The sequence below is a fragment of the Haematobia irritans genome, chromosome 4 (genome assembly GCF_050003625.1).
Source record: "Haematobia irritans isolate KBUSLIRL chromosome 4, ASM5000362v1, whole genome shotgun sequence".
NCBI lineage: Eukaryota > Metazoa > Arthropoda > Insecta > Diptera > Muscidae > Haematobia > Haematobia irritans.
Window position 1 is genome coordinate 82,033,947 of NC_134400.1, and position 17,519 is coordinate 82,051,465.

A 17,519-nucleotide genomic window follows, 5' to 3' on the forward strand; every position below is an offset into this window, starting at 1 on the left:
TGTTGTTGGCATTGATTTATTGCAGCCAAAGACTTTTCCTTTTAAGTGAAATCCTTTCTTATATTTAAGAAATGATTATAACTTAAGCATATAACAAGTTTTAATTGGAAATCTCTTTGAATGTAATCATCGTCGCCTCTATCAAAAATTCTATGTCTGAAAAACGGTTACGGTGTTACTTATGAGAAGACGAACAACGAGAACAGAAAGCTATATATATAAGCTATATATCAAGTAGCAAAATTGTCGCTGGAGGTTTGTATCGGTCTTAAGGTGCGTGTATTATGTGAAAATGTTAAGAGAAATGAGAACATGCTTATTTTTTGTCAAATCTCCTTACCAAAGATCTCTACAATTTTCTCCGTTTCATAGTGTAAACCGTCTTCTTTTTGCTGTTACTATTTTGAAATAGCCAATATCAAAACATGCAACTTTACAGAATCAATGGAACATTGACGGAATATCGCTTTTTTTCAAATTAACGACCTCGGCGTATTATGTCTTAAAACAAAAATGTTATAAAATTGTTATAAAAATTCGAAGGGTTTATATACATAAACCTACTCCAAAACAGTTCCTTCGTGTTAAATCAACGTACAGTAAATTCTGGGTTAATAATGTAATGATGATTGCGACGATTTGCTGCTTTAGACGGGATGCTATGTTCGTGTTATACTCTTTGAATTGTAGCATTAAACTATTTGTTTGAATTTCTAATATGATTTTATTAATGTATATTTGCGTCCTAAAATTTAAATTGTTGTTGGTAACTTGTATTTTAAAATTTCTCCGTTTAAATGTCGATATGACTGTTGTAATTTTTTAACCAGGTAAGCCTGGTATGCAACTCTAGCGAATATTCCTAATGAATGTCAATAAGGAATTTTTTACGTGTTTCTTAATTTCGGCATATAAATTCCCATTAGAGAACATGTAAAAACGTTACGGCGAAACCACTTTTTAGATGCTTTGGTATACTCAGTAAAGTATCCAGTATTACTGAGAAGAAATGAGCAATCGATAACACCTCCTCATGAAATTTTCGGTAGCATAAATACCAAATCATTTCTTATGGATGTAGATTCTGTTTTCCCGTTTAGCGAAAATTCAAGGTGTGTTGTTATCGACTTGGTACCTGGAATAAAGGAATTTTCGGTAGTGGAAAGTTGTATACATTTCCTATAGCAGAGCTTCCCAACCCAATTTACTTTGCGCCCCCCAAACACTGTATCGATTTCGTTGCGTCCCCCAACCTAAAACGTATTAAAATATTCAAAAAACCTAAAAATACGACTATCAATGATTAAAAATAACTATCTTAATGAAAATTAATCTAAAAGAGCTTATCAATTAGTATCTTTTCCGAAGCGCTGTCCTATAGTTATAACCGACGTTGCAACTTTCATCGCATGATAGAACTATGGTTGTTGTTGTTGTTGTTGTTGTAACAGTTTATTGTGATTTCATCCACTTTTATGTTATACGCTTTGGTACTTCAGCTTGTGGCCAGATCGAGGAACTCTGCGACTAAGGTGGGGTGCGTCCAGAGTGACTTGGCGGTAAGTCGGGTTGGTTTAGCTGGGCAAGAGAAAAGGTGACGCGTGTCGTGTGGCTCTTAGTTGCAAATTGGACATACGTCAGCTACGCTGCTATCAATCACTGATAAATAGGAATTGAGGCGGCTGCACTTGCCTGACCTTAACTGGGCTAAAACTACCCTAGTCTGCCGTGGGAGGTCTCTTTCCTCCCGTGCTATGGGCGGTGGACGGACTCCGAGAACAGGCTTAACCTTGTAGCTTCTCACCCCAAGAATCTTGGGGTAATTTGTGGTCGGAATTATTTCGCCATCGACACTAATATTCAACTGCCTGCGCACTTCTGCCGTCCATGTAGTGAATAGTGTGACTGAGGATTTGGTGGGGGATATCCTCAAGTTTCTCGCAGTGAAATAACTGGTAAGATTAGCTAAGTAGACATTTAAAACATTTATAGAACTATGGTAGAGGTCGTTGATGAAATTTTCACTGCAGGCATAGATTTTCAAGTAAATCTTCAAATACATCTTTTCAGAAATGACTTCTAAAATGTCTGTTGCTATCAGTATTTATTCTGAAATGAACCTAAGATTAGGCTTTAGGAGTAGCATTTTTTATTTTATTTTTAGTTTTTTACTTTATTTTAAGTTTTTAGTTATAGGGGCGTAATCATAATTATACCCTCCATCATAGGATGGGGGTATATTAACTTTGTCATTCCGTTTGTAACACATCGAAATATTGATCTAAGACCCCATAAAGTATATATATTCTGGGTCGTGGTGAAATTCTGAGTCGATCTAAGCATGTCCGTCCGTCCGTTCGTCCGTCTGTTGAAATCACGCTAACTTCCGAACGAAACAAGCTATCGACTTGAAACTTGGCACAAGTAGTTTTTATCGATGTAGGTCGGATCGTATTGAAAATGGGCCATATCGGTACACTTTTACGTATAGCCCCCATATAAACCGATCCCCAGATTTGGCTTGTGGAGCCTCTAAAAGAAGCAAATTTCATCCGATCCGGCTGAAATTTGGTACATGATGTTGGTATATGGTCTCTAACAACCATGCAAACATTGGTCCACATCGGTCCATAATTATATATAGCCCCCATATAAACCGATCCCCAGATTTGGCTTGCGGAGCCTCAAAGAGAAGCAAATTTCATCGGATCCGGCTGAAATTTGGTACATGATGTTGATATATGGTCTCTAACAACCATGCACAAATTGGTCCACATCGGTCCATAATTATATATAGACCCCATATAAACCGATCTCCAAATTTGGCTTGCGAAGCCTCAAAGAGAAGCAAATTGCATCCGATCCGGCTGAAATTTGGTACATGGTATTGGTATATGGTCTCTAACAACCGTGCAAAAATTGGTTCACATCGGTCCATAATTATATATAGCGCCCATATAAACCGATCCCCAGGTTTGGGTTGCGGAGCCTCAAAGAGAAGCAAATTTCATCCGATCCGCCTGAAATTTGGTACATGATATTGGTATATGGTCTCTAACAACCATGCAAAAATTGGTCCACATCGGTTCATAATTATATATAGCCCCCATATAAACCGATCCCCAGATTTGGCTTGCGAAGTCTCCAAGAGAAGCAAATTTCATCCAATCCGGTTGTAATTTGGAACATGGTGTTAGTATATGATCTTTAACAGCCGTGGCAGAATTGGTCCATATCGGTCCATAATTATATATAGCCCCCATATAAAACGTTCTCCAGATTTGACCTCCGGAGCCTCTTGGAGGAGCAAAATTCATCCGATCCGGTTCAAATTAGGAACGTGGTGTTAGTATATGGTCGCTAACAACCATACCAAAATTGGTCCAATCACACAAAAATTGGTCCATATCGGTTCATAATCATGGTTGCCACTAGAGCCAAAAATAATCTACCACAATTTTATTTCTAGAGAAAATTTTGTCAAAATTTTATTTCTAGAGAAAGTTTTGTTAAAATTTTATTCGGTTCATAATAAAATTTTCATCATTGTCAAAATTTTATTTCTATAGAAAATTTTGTCAAAATTTTATTTCTATAGAAGATTTTGTTCAAATTTTATTCGGTTCATAATCATGGTTGCCACTCGAGCCAAAAATAATCTACCAAGATTTTATTTCTATAGAAAATTTTGTCAAAAGTTTATTTCTATAGAAAATTTTGTTAAAATTTTATTTCTGTAGAAAATTTTGTCAAAATTTTCTTTCTATAGAAAATTTTGTCAAAATTTTTATTTCTATAGAAAATTTTGTGAAAATTTTATTTCTGTAGAAAATTTTGTCAAAATTGTATGTCTACTTTGTCAAACTGAATTATATACGTATTGGATCGATCTTTTTTGATTTAATATATACCACGTATGGACTTACATCAATTTAGAAGATGGTGTTAGGAGGTTTTAAGATACCTTGCCATCGGCAAGCGTTACCGCAACTTAAGTAATTCGATTCTGGATGGCAGTGTTTAGAAGAAGTTTCTACGCAATCCATGATGGAGGGTACATAAGCTTCGGCCTGGCCGAACTTACGGCCGTATATACTTGTTTTCTTTTTAAATTGCGTACTGGGAGTGAATCCAATATTATTAGGGTTTTTGTCTACTACAGAATAGAGAAAATATAAACAATTGATTACATAGTAATAACGAAAATTGCGCTATGGTAAATATCGCACTTAGAAACGGCGGGTTTGCAAATAATATAAAAATATGAATTTTAAATGCAGGTAAAGAAAGGTTGCAGCTCTTGAAAAAATTCCAGTTGATGCCAATAAAGCAAATTGTCGATTTGCTTCTTAAGCCCGATGTATACCTCTAGTTCAAATTTATTGCCGTCTATTTTTATAGGAAAAAATGTAAATAATGGGCAACGACGTCTCACGGATCTTTTGTTAGCAAAAACTTCCATATATACCATGCCTTAAAGTAATAAGAAACAAACGATAAAACTGACTTATTGACATACAAAACAGAATTTTCGCAAGTCGATTTTGGTCAACAATGAAATTGTCGTTGAATTTTTACAACACTCTATTTTCGACTTTGTATCCTTAGAGATCTATACACAAATATAGAGTTACCCAATCGGACTTAGAATAAACACTTCGAAACCAGTTTCTTCTGTAACAATTAGATAATGAAACTCAGATCTTGAACGTCGCTGTGCACTTTTCAATCTTTACAATAAAAATCGATTAACCCATTTTGGACAACCTAAGAAGTGGCTTTCAAGAAACATGAAAAGTTGATTAATTGAAGTTGAAAACTACAATTATTTCATTTTTTACTTTTGTATCCCACACTCGGGAATTTCAACTAAGTGTGCACTTTAAGCGAATATTTCGTTTTTCGTATAGGACTTAGTGTACAAATGGTTAACTGTTGTCAAGGCAGACTAATAGACTCTCGCCTTTGATATGATAAGCAATAGCTTAAAAATTCATTATAAACCGTCATCGAGGCCGACTATAGCGAATTGTATTCGAACTCAATACATAAGTCAACAACATTTTCTTGTCTTTCGTCCAAAATTCCCTTGAATTGGATTAACCCATACCAAACATTTATCAAAACGCACCATGTGTATAGAAATATCCCCGATGTTCTGATTCACACAAAAAAAAAATATGTTTTGTCTTCAACAACGAAATTAATTGATCCAATTCATTTTTAATTGAAATGCCTTCAATCACAGAAATGATAGATAGTATCAATTAAAAAAATTATTGAAGTTTGATTTAAAAATAACTTGAACAAATTAAAAAATTAATGATACTATTAATTTTTGTTTCAATTAAAAGTTTTGTTGAATCAATTAAATTTCTAATTGAATATTTTTTAAAATTCAATTAAGATTTTAATTGGAAACATTTTCGTAAATTTTTTCTGTGTTTACGAATTAGCAAAATGTAACGCAATTTTGAACTGTCAATATCGCGAACGATTCACTTTTTTAGTTAAAATTTTCTTCGCATTATTTTAAGAATAGTATATACATTTTGTGTTATATATCATTGGGGTTAGGAGGATAAAGCTTAAGGAAAGTTTTTGCGTTTTGCGAATTCGTAACCCATTACACGTTGGTATATCTCTACTTAAATAAGTCACAGTAAATGAAGTTAAATTGCCGGGTTTGTCGTACACTCTTCATTATATATCCTTTATCTTTTCAAATAGAGTTAATTTTCTTATGCCCGATGTAATATTTCGGTTATTATTCGACGGTATACTTATTACACATTATTCATTTTTTAAACGTGGTACATGGTTTTCAGATTCGTCCAAGAAAAATATTTTAATTAATTTTAAAAGCTGAAAACACAGATTAAAATGTACAACAATTGGAACGTTCCGCCGATTCTCTTGATGACGAGAAATATTTAAATATACATTTAGTATTATTCCTCTGAAATGGGAGATAATATTTCCGAAGAAGAATTTCTCGATAATGTCAAGTGTGATATTCAGCTTTTCATAGAACGTCGCCACAGCAACGGGTAAGTATTTTTAAAAGCTAACTACAGCTTTTTTTTTGTCAAAATAACAGGAAAATGTCAATCTGTTTGATTAATAAGTATAAATTTGAATAACTGAAATGTGGATTGTATCTAATGAATATAACGGGAGCCACCGTGGTGCAATGGCTAGCATGCCCGCCTTGCATACACAGGGTCGTGGGTTCGAACTAAAGGTCTGCACAAGTATGCTTGAAAGCGATTTCAAATGGCTTTTTATAGAACATGCAGAACATCAGCGCTTCGCTAAACAAACCGAACAAATACATCGTTCGACGGCAGCATCAAAGATTATAGATTTGAGGAAGATAGGAAATTAGCTTAGGTTAGGTTAGGTGGCAGCCCGATGTATCAGGCTCACTTAGACTATTCAGTCCATTGTGATACCACGAAATAAATTTCCATAAAGGGAAAAATGTATTTTTTTTGTTGTTGCCTAAAATTTAACATTGTTTCATTACGAAAATTACATTTTTCATTTAAAAAATAAAATCGAAATACATTTTTCATTTAAAAATCGAAAAAATAAATGGTAATTTTTTCGACATTTTCGGTTCGGTTTTGAACATGAAGATGAAATTTCCCGACTTAGGTTTGGCCAAAGATTATATATTTGAGGAAGACAGGAAATTGGCTTGCGTCATACCGAATGTTCCATTTACCAGATTAGTTTAATACATGTTTGTAGTCTTTTAGTTGTTTTTCGTTTTTATTTTTTAAGTGAAAAATGTAATTTTCTTAATGAAACAATGTTAAATTTTAGGCAACAACAAAAAAATTACATTTTCCCCTTTATGGAAATTTATTTCGTGCTCTCAATTTCTTTTTATTTGCAGTTTAATGCTATGTCAATACTTGTCGTATACGCATTTGGTTCGAGTATTAAACTATTGTGGTAAATGGTTTGATGTGCTCAGTGGCCAATCCCCATCTTCTGCAATCTATAATCTTTGAGCACATCAAACCATTTACCACATTAGTTTAATACTCGAACCAAACGCGTATACGACAAGTATTGACATAGCATTAAAATGGAAATAAAATGAAATTAAGAGCACGAAATAAATTTCCATGAAGGGAAAAAGTTTAATTTTTTTGGTTGTTGCCTAAAATTTAACATTGTTTCATTAAGAAAATTACATTTTTCATTTAAAAAATAAAAACGAAAAACAACTAAAAGATTACAAACATGTATTAAACTAATCTGGTAAATGCAACATTTGGTATGACGCAAGCCAATTTCCTGTCTTCCTCAAATATATAATCAATCTTTGGCCAAACCTAAGTCGGGAAATTTCATCTTCATGTTCAAAACCGAACCGAAAATGTCCAAAAAATTACCACTTTTATCACCGATTTTTCGTTTTTCGACTAAAGCTTTTGAATCATTGAAAAATTTAGCGAACAATCAAAGGAAGAAATGTAGCCTATAAAATTATGAACAACTTTCTGGTACATATTAATTAAAATCAATAAATAAATGAATAGATCAATAAATAAATAATATATAAAACTAAACAAAAATATAAATAACACCACTATATAATGAAACGTACTTTCAAAAATTACTCCAAAAAATACTTCAAATTAATACCGGTGTTTTTGTGAAAACATTTTCTTGGGACCCCCTTGCTACGCCAATGATCACAGTGTGTTAAATGACCAATCCGAGATGACAAAAATCAATATCGGTTGAACCACTAAACTTAGAGTCTTTTTGGTGTGAAAGAATCTCATATATAGGCACAATTTTTGGGGGAAAGATGGGCGGTGTTGAAAAAGAAACTCGCCCAGTTCCCGGTCAAATCTGAAGGTCTTGTCAGTTCCTGTACTCTTGCAATCAAAGTACGTGTCCTGTAAATGATTCAATAGTTTAGATATTGCACTGTTAGAAAAATATGTTCCGATGTGAACAAAATGTGTTTCGGGCAGAATTTTTTAAACACAATATATTTAAGTGTAAAAATGTAATGTTCATAAACTACCATTATATGTTTGGGGCACATATATTGATATGTATGTTAGAATATATTATGTTTGGGACATGAATTCATAATAATCATATCGGTGATTTTAGCATATATAAATTTACAAATTTCGAGTAAACATATATAGTCATGGTCAAAAAATAGGGTCACTATAAGTGCCGAAAATAGTTTAGTTATTTTAAAGAATTTTTAAACTCATTTCATAACTTTTTTTATTTAAATTATTACTCGTGGTGAGTATTAATAAATACAAAAATCTGGCAACATTTGGTTACTATAAGAATGTGAAAATTGGGTCAAAGGTATCGGCAAAGTCGTATAGAGTTTGCAGTTTTGTATATAAATTGGCAAGGGTCGGTATATGGACAAAACTGGTGAAATGTGCTTTGGTCTGATGAAAGCAAAATTAATTTGATTGGAAGTGATGGTAGACAATGGACCTCCAAAACATAAAGAATCATGTTCCTGCTATACTAAAAAGGCTGCCAAGTATGGTGAAGAAAGCATCGTGATTTGGGGATGTTTTTCTTGGTATGGAGTAGGACCAATATATTGGATAAAAGAAAATATGGATAAAAAACTTTACTATCATATCCTTAATTAAGTAATGTTGCCTTATGTTGAATGGGAAATGCCCTTGAAATTGGTTTTCCAGGAAGACAATGACCCGGAACATACTTCAGGTATTATTAAAAAATGGTTTGATGATAATGACGTAAAGGTATTACCATGGCCAGCACAGGCAAGATGTTTTGGACGTCACCTTGGCCTCGCAAGAACTGAATGAAATGATATCTGTTTGGCAGGTTTTAAGTGAACACAGCTTCTGAGATCATCGCTACATCAGTTTAAAATTTGATGTTCATACCACCAAGACCATATTTCCGCCAAATGTTAGGAAAGCTGACTGGAATAGGTATAGGGAATCGTTCAATATGATGATACCGGAAATAACAGAGATAAATATGAGAAATGTGCAAGATATCGAACATGCAGTGGAGCGGATTACTAAGGCCTTCAACATTTCACTGAAAGCTGCATGCCCTAAAGGGAAGCCAAGGGGGGAAAATCGACCACCATGGTGGTCTACGGAGTTAGGTAATATGAGGAAATCGTGCAGGAAGCTCTTTAACAAAGCAAATTCCACCAGAGCTCCTGTGGATTGGGACGCTTACAAGAAGAATCTGAGAGGATACAAGCGAGAACTGAGAAAGGCTCAGCATAACTCTTGGAATGATTACTGCAGCAGCATTGAGAATACGTCCGAGGCTTCCAGACTACGGATGGTGCTAGCATCCACGAGCTCCGCTCCAGGTTTCATTAAAACATCGGAGGGCAATTGGACAACGTCCAGTGAGGAGCAGCGTTACCGTTGGGAATTTTCAAAAAGTGGCACAAAAAGTGGCAAACGTCGAAAAAAGGGGCACAATTATTTTTGAAAAGTGACACAAAAAGTGGCACATTCTTTTTATTAACTTATACAAAAAAAAAACTTAAGAAATAAATACTGCTATGAGGTTAAGTTAAAATATATTTTGCGAATTCATACAAATTGGTGAACAAATCCTACTTAAAATTATTTTTTAAGCGTCTATAAAATAATCAGGCCTTTCAATTATATCTTTAAATTTATTTACGATATCAAAATAATTTATATCATCATTGGTTTTGAAGTAATGCGGAACCCCCTTTTCTTCAGTTTTTTGTCATTTATGTCAATTCATGGTAAAATTTGCCCACGACTTTCGGATTGTGATGTCATTTTGTGACCTATCTATATTGTTTTAATGTTTTTAATATACAAAGAATTTTTATAGTCGATATCTGCTAAATCACGTTTTTACAAACTTTCTTACAAAATTTATGTATATTTGTAATAGAATATTTTTGTTAAATATAAGTAATAAACAATTTAAGGTAAGCACTATGTTCGATTTTCTAGTTGAAATTTTCGCGGTTACTTTACTAAAACAGTTCAATATAAAGCAGATAAATTAACTCAATAACTCAATCATTTATAATTTTGATTATTTCAGGAAAAGTAATCGCGAAAATAAAGTGATTTTCAACTCGAAAACCGAACTTAGTACTCACGTTTAGGAGGATTCGCTTTGGCATATTTTGTTAACGGTATTCATACTTTTGATAATATAAACTAAAAATTTAAGATAAATCTGTGGTATTTGAAAGTGCATTTTGGATCTTTAACATATACTTTCTCTAATTTCTTAGGACACTTTTCTTCCAATCGTAAAAAGTATCACATTTAGTGGCACAAACAAAAAGTGGCGCAAAAGTGGCACCGCCCAAGAAAAGTGGCAAATTTGCCACTAAAGTGGCACAACGGTAACGCTGGTGAGGAGACGCTGGAGGTACTATTGGACACACATTTTCCCGGAAATCAGACGGTTGAACCATGCACTGGCGGTGCCACAGTGGCTCAGTGGTCGTTTCCTATCGAGCTTTGGATCATTCAAATCCCCCGGACCTGATGGAATTACTCCGGCGGAGTTACAAGCGGTGGTTGACAGAATTATCCCCTGGTTGTCGGCGATATATATAGGATGTATCAACTTAGCATATATTCCACGAAAGTGGAGGGAATCAAAAGTCGTTTTCATACCTAAAGCGGGAAAAGCCTCTCACTCGAATGCGAAGGGTTTCCGACCAATCAGCTTATCATCATTCCTACTTAAGAATCTGGAGAGGATGATAGATATTTATCTTAGAACTAGCGTCAATTCAAGTTTGCTCTCGAAACGACAACATGCATACTCGAAGGGTAGGTCTACTGAGACCGCATTGCATGAACTAGGCAGCTTTATTGAAAGCTCACTATCTGCCAAAGAATTCACAATCGTGGCGTTTCTAGACATCGAAGGGGCGTTCAACAACATCCAACCTGAGCTCGATTTGAAATGGACTGACAACTCTGAATGTTGATCCATGTATACTTAGGCTGTTAGACGAACTTCTAATGAAGAGACGTATTTCAGCCACACTAGGACAAGCAAACATACAAAGGTATGTGAACAGAGGCACTCCCCAAGGAGGAGTTCTATCACCTCTTCTTTGGAATGTTGCTATAAATAACCTTCTGGTTTCCCTAGAAAAAGAAAGGATAAAAGTGGTGGCATACGCAGATGATGTGGCGCTAGCAGTCAGGGGAAATTCCCATCCACAATCAGAGATATTATACAGAGAGCTCTACGGATGACTGAGAAATGGGCGAAAGATAATGGTCTTTGTGTAAATCCAGCAAAGACAACACTAGTCATGTACTGCAAAGATCGCAAAACTCCCACGGTTAGGCCCATTTCCTTAGGTATTTAGGGTATAGAAATTCCCTTTGGTGAGTGTGCAAAATACCTTGGCGTTATTTTGGACAGGAAGCTGAATTTTAGGCTTAATATTGAAGAAAGGGCGAAGAAAGCAACGGTAGCTTTGTACTCGTGCAAAAAGGCAATAGGGAAAAAGTGGGGACTAAGACCAAAAATTGTGCATTGGCTATACACGGCAGTAGTTAGACCTATAATGCTATATGGTGTTGTAGTCTGGTGGCCGGCACTTCAGAAACCGACTGGTTTAGATAAAGTTCAGGGTATGGCGTGTTTGTGTATTTCAGGCGCATTCAGCAAGACAGGAACAAATTCCCTTAATGTCATGCTGCATCTATTGCCTTTAGACATTTTGGCCAAACAGTCAGCTGCAACAACGGCTGTGCGGTTGCGCGAACTATCGCTGTGGTCGGAAAAAGGTTACGGTCACAGTTCTGTCCTCAAAATAATGCCAGATGTGCCTAACGTAGTGGATTACACTTTGGTGAGTCCACTTTTCGACAAAAAGTTTGAGACTCTAATCCCCAACAGTGAGGCGTGGTGCACACAGACCCCGGGGAATAAAGAATATATAGATTTCTACACTGATGGCTCCAAATTGGATGGACAAGTGGGTTTCGGAGTATATTCTAATGATCTGGAACTTCGAATAGCGAAAAGATTACCTAATCACTGTAGTGTTTTTCAGGCTGAAATATTAGCAATAAGAGAGGTGGCGAATTGGCTGAGAAGTAATGTTCCAAAAAATGTGGGCATTAATATATACTCAGACAGTCAACCTGCAATAAAATCCTTGGACTCTGTGTTCCTCAACTCGAAAACGGCCATCGATTGCCGCAAATCTCTCAATGAGATGGCTGAGCAGTACAATATTCACCTAATATGGGTGCCTGGCCATAGGAACATACCGGGGAACTGCGAAGCGGATGAGTTGGCGTTGCTAGGGACTACCTTACATATTCCAGGTGGAACTAGAATCTGTTGGTATGCCCCTGGCTACCTGCAAGCTCATACTGCGTGAGAAGGCTGTCACGATGGCAAATGTTCGATGGGACAATTGCAAGGGTTGTAACGACACCAAGCAAATATGGCCCCATTTAAACTTAAACCGCACACTACATATGCTAGAGTTCTCGAGACGTCAGGTATCACTCCTGATATCTGCTATAACGGGTCGCTGCCCGATTTTGCAAAAACTATTGGCGTGAAGTATAATGACTATTGTAGGAGGAAAAGGAATCAATTAAACACCTCTTGTGTGAGTGTCCTGCATTTTGTGTAAGGCGTAAGCAAATAGGGGCATATAGCTTTAGATTACTGGCGAACCTGGAAAACGTTAACTTAAGCAGTCTGCTAATGTTTTTTGGAACAATCTGGTTGGTTCAACAGAAGAAAATAATCGAGAAGGTTCACCGGTTAAACTAGAAGTTAATGTGGTATCACAATGGACTGAATAGTCTAAGTGAGTCTGAATCTTAATCGGGCCGCCACTTTAACCTAACCTTAACCTAACCATGGCCAGCACAATCGCCCGATTTAAATCCGATTGAAAATTTGTGGAAAATAGTAAAAGACAAGATTGGAACGGAAAACCCATCGAATAAACATTAATTATGGGAAAGATTCAGAGGCTTGGTTCTCTTTACCAAGGGAGGCCTGTAGAGCATTGGTGGACTCAATGCCAAGAAAAATTCAGAGGCTTGGTTCTCTTTACCAAGGGAGGCCTGTAGAGCATTGGTGGACTCAATGCCAAGAAGGTCGTCCAGGATCAACTTTAAGGACCCACAAACCTTAAATTAAGAACACACGATCTGGTGGTATTTATACAATAATAGTAGTACGAACTTTATTTATTTGACCTTATATACGTATAATGCTTATGTTTGCAAGGTATGATGGGGAGTCGGTGATTTATTATGTAGCTTCTTTGTAAGGAAGCCGGTGGATCGGTTGTTGACGATTTGGTTCGACTAAAGTCGTTGATACGGTGTCGGTGATTGTTCGGTGACGATCGGTTAGTGATTCGGTTGATGGTTCGGGATTGTCGTTGACGATTCGGCGTCGTTGACTATTCGGTTGAAGGCTCAGTTGATGATTCGGTGGTGGTGATGGTGGTTTGGTGGTCAGCCGTCAGTGGCTGTCCGGTGACGGTTGTGTAGGTGTGGTCGGCTGTCGGTGGTTGGCCGATTTTTATGATTCGGGTGATGCGGCGGTAGGTTGATGTTTCGGGTGATGCGCCGATATGTTGATAATACGGGCGATGCGGGATATGTTGTTAATTCGGGTGATGCGGTGATTCAATGTTGATAGTGTATGTTGATAATCCGGGTGATGTGGCGATTCGGTGTTGATTGTTGATTCGTTGTTAGGTTAGTAACAAAACTACAAAGTACTTGCCGAACCTACTAGTGGAAGCGAGCTAATAGCCGGAGCTATTAGTGCGGAAGCAAGCTAATAGCCGAAGCTATTAGTGCGGAAGCAAGCTAATTGCCGAAATAATTAGTGCGGAGGCAAGCTAATAGCCGAAACAATTAGTGCGGAAGCAAGCTAATAGCCGAAACTATTAGTGCGGAAGCAAGCTAATAGCCGAAACTATTAGTGCGGAAGCAAGCTAATCGTGGGGAAACGATTAGTGCGGAAGCAAGCTAATCGTCGGGAAACGATTAGTGCGTAAGCAAGCTAATAGCCGAAGCTAATAGTGCGGAAGCAAGCTTATAGCAAAAGCTATGAGTGCGGAAGCAAGCTAATCGTCGGGAAACGATTAGTGCGGAAGCAAGCTAATAGCCGAAGCTACTAGTGCGGAAGCAAGCTAATAGCCAAAGCTATTAGTGCGGAAGCAAGCTAATAGCCGAAGCTACTAGTGCGGAAGCAAGCTAATAGCCGAAGCTATTAGTGCGGACGCAAGCTAATCGTCGGGAAACGATTAGTGCGGAAGCAAGCTAATAGCCGAAGCTATTAGTGCGGAAGCAAGCTTAATGCCGAAACACTTAGTGCGGTGGTAGAGTTAGGTTAGGTGGCAGCCCAATGTATCAGGCTCACTTAGACTATTCAGTCCATTGTGATACCATATTGGTGAACTTCTCTCTTATCACTGAGTGCTGCCCGATTCCATGTTAAGCTCAATGACAAGGGACCTCCTTTTTATAGCCGAGTCCGAACGGCGTTCCACATTGCAGTGAAACCACTTGGAGAAGTTTTTTTGAAACCCTCAGAAATGTCACCAGCATTACTGAGGTGGGATAATCCACCGCTGAAAAACTTTTTGGTGTTCGGTCGAAGCAGGAATCGAACCCACGACCTTGTGTATGAAAGGCGGGCATGCTAACCATTGCGCCACGGTGGATCCTCGGTGGTAGAGTTCCTGTCGCTTAGTGTGAACTGACTGAGGTCGTGCCATTCGTCGTGTTCAATACCCTTCGGCTGTTGGGACTCCTTCTCGTTGCCCAAAAACCCTGAATTTATATTCTCCCACAGCCACGACGTAGATGGGAAATATACACATAGCACGCAAAAATAAATGTTTCCCAAAGTCAGATTGCCTTATAAATCATTTTTCCCATACCCACCCAGACTGCATTGAATCACAGTGGGTATGTGGAGAGTAGAGCAGTGGGTATGTGGCCACACAAGGCGTGTGCCTTTATACAACATGAGGCACAATCAATAAAATCTATGTAAGGACGAATACAATACAAAAATGTATTTCGTTCCATTACACGGTCGGAGCAGGGATAGAACCCACGACCCTTGGTATGCAAGGCGGACATGCTAACCATTGCTCCGCGTGACCATCAAATGTATGTTTCTGACAAATAATGTTTTTTTGTATCGGCTCGTGGGCGCCGCAATCTATATAAATATAACTGTTTCACTATTTGTGTCGATGGCTATAATAATAGTCTGTTGATGACAATAGCAGCTACGTAGTCCAGTGGATAGTGTGTTGGCTTTTAAACTGTATGGTCCGCGGTTCCATTACACAAGCAAACAAAATTGAACTTTTTTGTGTTGATTTGAAATTTATAGAAAATTTTTACTAGTAGCAAATTTTTAATAACTTTTACGCTGGATCCAAATCTGCACTTGTTTTTTTCTATCAGCTCGACATTTCGAGATATACCGTATGTTCAAAATTAAGGCACTTCCGCTACGTATATTGGAATAACTTGAAAACGGTTCACCATATTAAATTAAAAAAAAAACCGAAACTCCCAAACAATATTCTCTTTAAGTCATGATTTTTTGGTCTAGAAACAGTTAGTTACATATATTTCGAATAAAATTAGCTTTATTTCATTACAATAGGTGCACAACTTTTGATTTTGTTCACGATTTACTGAATTGATATAAATCGCGATTTCCATACAAAAATAACATTTTTCTAATGTGTAAGTGTTTGTATACAAACACATATATGTAGATGTGTGCACGTGAGTAATATTTTACTCACGCTCACACACACTCACGGCGGAAAAATCTTACTCACGCACATTCACGCACGATATTGTTTGATAGATCTCACGCTCAAGAAATGTAATGTAATAAGTTAGTTTTTATGGTTCTGTTGATTAAGAACTGAATATTGTTTTTAAGGTTATTTGGGACGCTGAATCCAAATCTGCCCTGACAAATCGTCAAAGATGATACCGGTCGGGATTATCCACTGAATCTGGGACTGAATCCATGAAATGACAGGCTAACCATTTCACCACGGTGGTTCAGTTGCGTTAAGAAAATAACAACATTTTCAAGTTTCCAAACAATATTCTGCATAAATTAAAAAAAAATTAGGTAATCACCCTGAGAAAATGTTTGTGTTTGGGGCTTTGCATAATAGCCAAATAGAGGTAGCGATGATAGTATTGTCACATATTCGCGTTTTTCCGCTTGTGCTCTTTGTTTTGTTTGCTTTGTAAGTTTTCATTTGTTTGCTTCTTCATTTGTAATGTCGTCTTCATATGATTCGATCATATGACGGCATAGGTACTACGAGATGTTGCAACATGAATCTTGCTCCAGTAAGGTAACGTATAAGTGTGTCTGTATAGTCAATGTATGCATGCAAGCATATGAAGTGTATCAAGACCATTACATGGTTAAATTTGTTTTCCGCGTTGCTTCATTTTCCTTGCCACATTCAGACGGAGTGTTGGCGGTTAAAGAAAATGGCCAAATCTGCCTTGCACCACAAGTTTCTAATAAAGCTTGAGAGATACCTGTTAGCCCCAGTATTTTAGCCGATGGAAAATTTTCAATTTGTCCATTGCTTATGTAGTTGAATAAAAAATTCGCTTATGTCTCTCCTTTGTTTCACCTAGTTTGCTGATGGGGTTTTTAGCATTGGTTTTGTTTTCTTTCAATTCAATACAAAAACAAAAAATTGTGAGTTTTAACGTTCATATCTTAAGCATTATTTATAGATTAAGTAGACATAACATATGTATGGGTGCGGGTCTACATATAGGCGAAAAAAGATAGACATTGGTTCGAAATGAACTTTGAAGCAATGTTTGAAAACATTAAAGTCCCGAAAGAACAATATTGAGACATGATGAATACAAAACTATTCACACTATAAAAAAGTTTAAGCGGATCCAAAGATTTTGACCTTTAGTTAAGGATTTTGTATTGAATATGCTGCTTCTTTAAAATAAAAGTATGTTTAAACCTAAGCTCTATACAATTAAAATTAAGGTACATAATTAATTTTCGAATTTGTATTCCCTTTGCGTACATTCAAAAAACAGTTTACTTGGATCCAAAGATTTTGACCTTCCCTTAAGGATTGATTCCGAGATCCATAGATGCTGTTTCTTTAGTGTAAAGACATTTTTAGGGACCTACACACAAAAAAACATTTTTCTGATTCAATCACAAAATTAATTGATCCAATTAATTTTTTAATTGAAATGTCTTCAATCACGAAAATGATATTATCAATCACAGTTTTAATTGAGCATCAAAAAATTACTTGATTAAAAAATTAATTGGTTTCATTAGCAAATTTCAGTTAATTTTTTAATTGATTCAATTAGATTTTTAATTGATGTTTGATTGCAATATTCAATTAATTTTTCAACGACACTATTTTTAATCACTATACTATATTTCAATAAATTTCTATA

The 17,519-nt window shown here is 36.4% G+C and overlaps 1 protein-coding gene across 4 annotated transcripts in view; it reads left to right on the plus strand.

Annotated features, from left to right (window-relative positions):
• LOC142233605 (uncharacterized) overlaps positions 1–17,519 on the plus strand; it is a 130,511-nt gene that overhangs the window by 372 nt on the left and 112,620 nt on the right. For all 4 annotated transcript variants that reach the window (XM_075304595.1, XM_075304596.1, XM_075304593.1 and 1 more), the window contains exon 2: positions 5,829–6,050. In XM_075304595.1, the coding sequence (XP_075160710.1) occupies positions 5,965–6,050 (86 nt within the window). In that variant the 5' untranslated portion in view covers positions 5,829–5,964. The remainder of the gene's footprint in view (positions 1–5,828; positions 6,051–17,519) is intronic.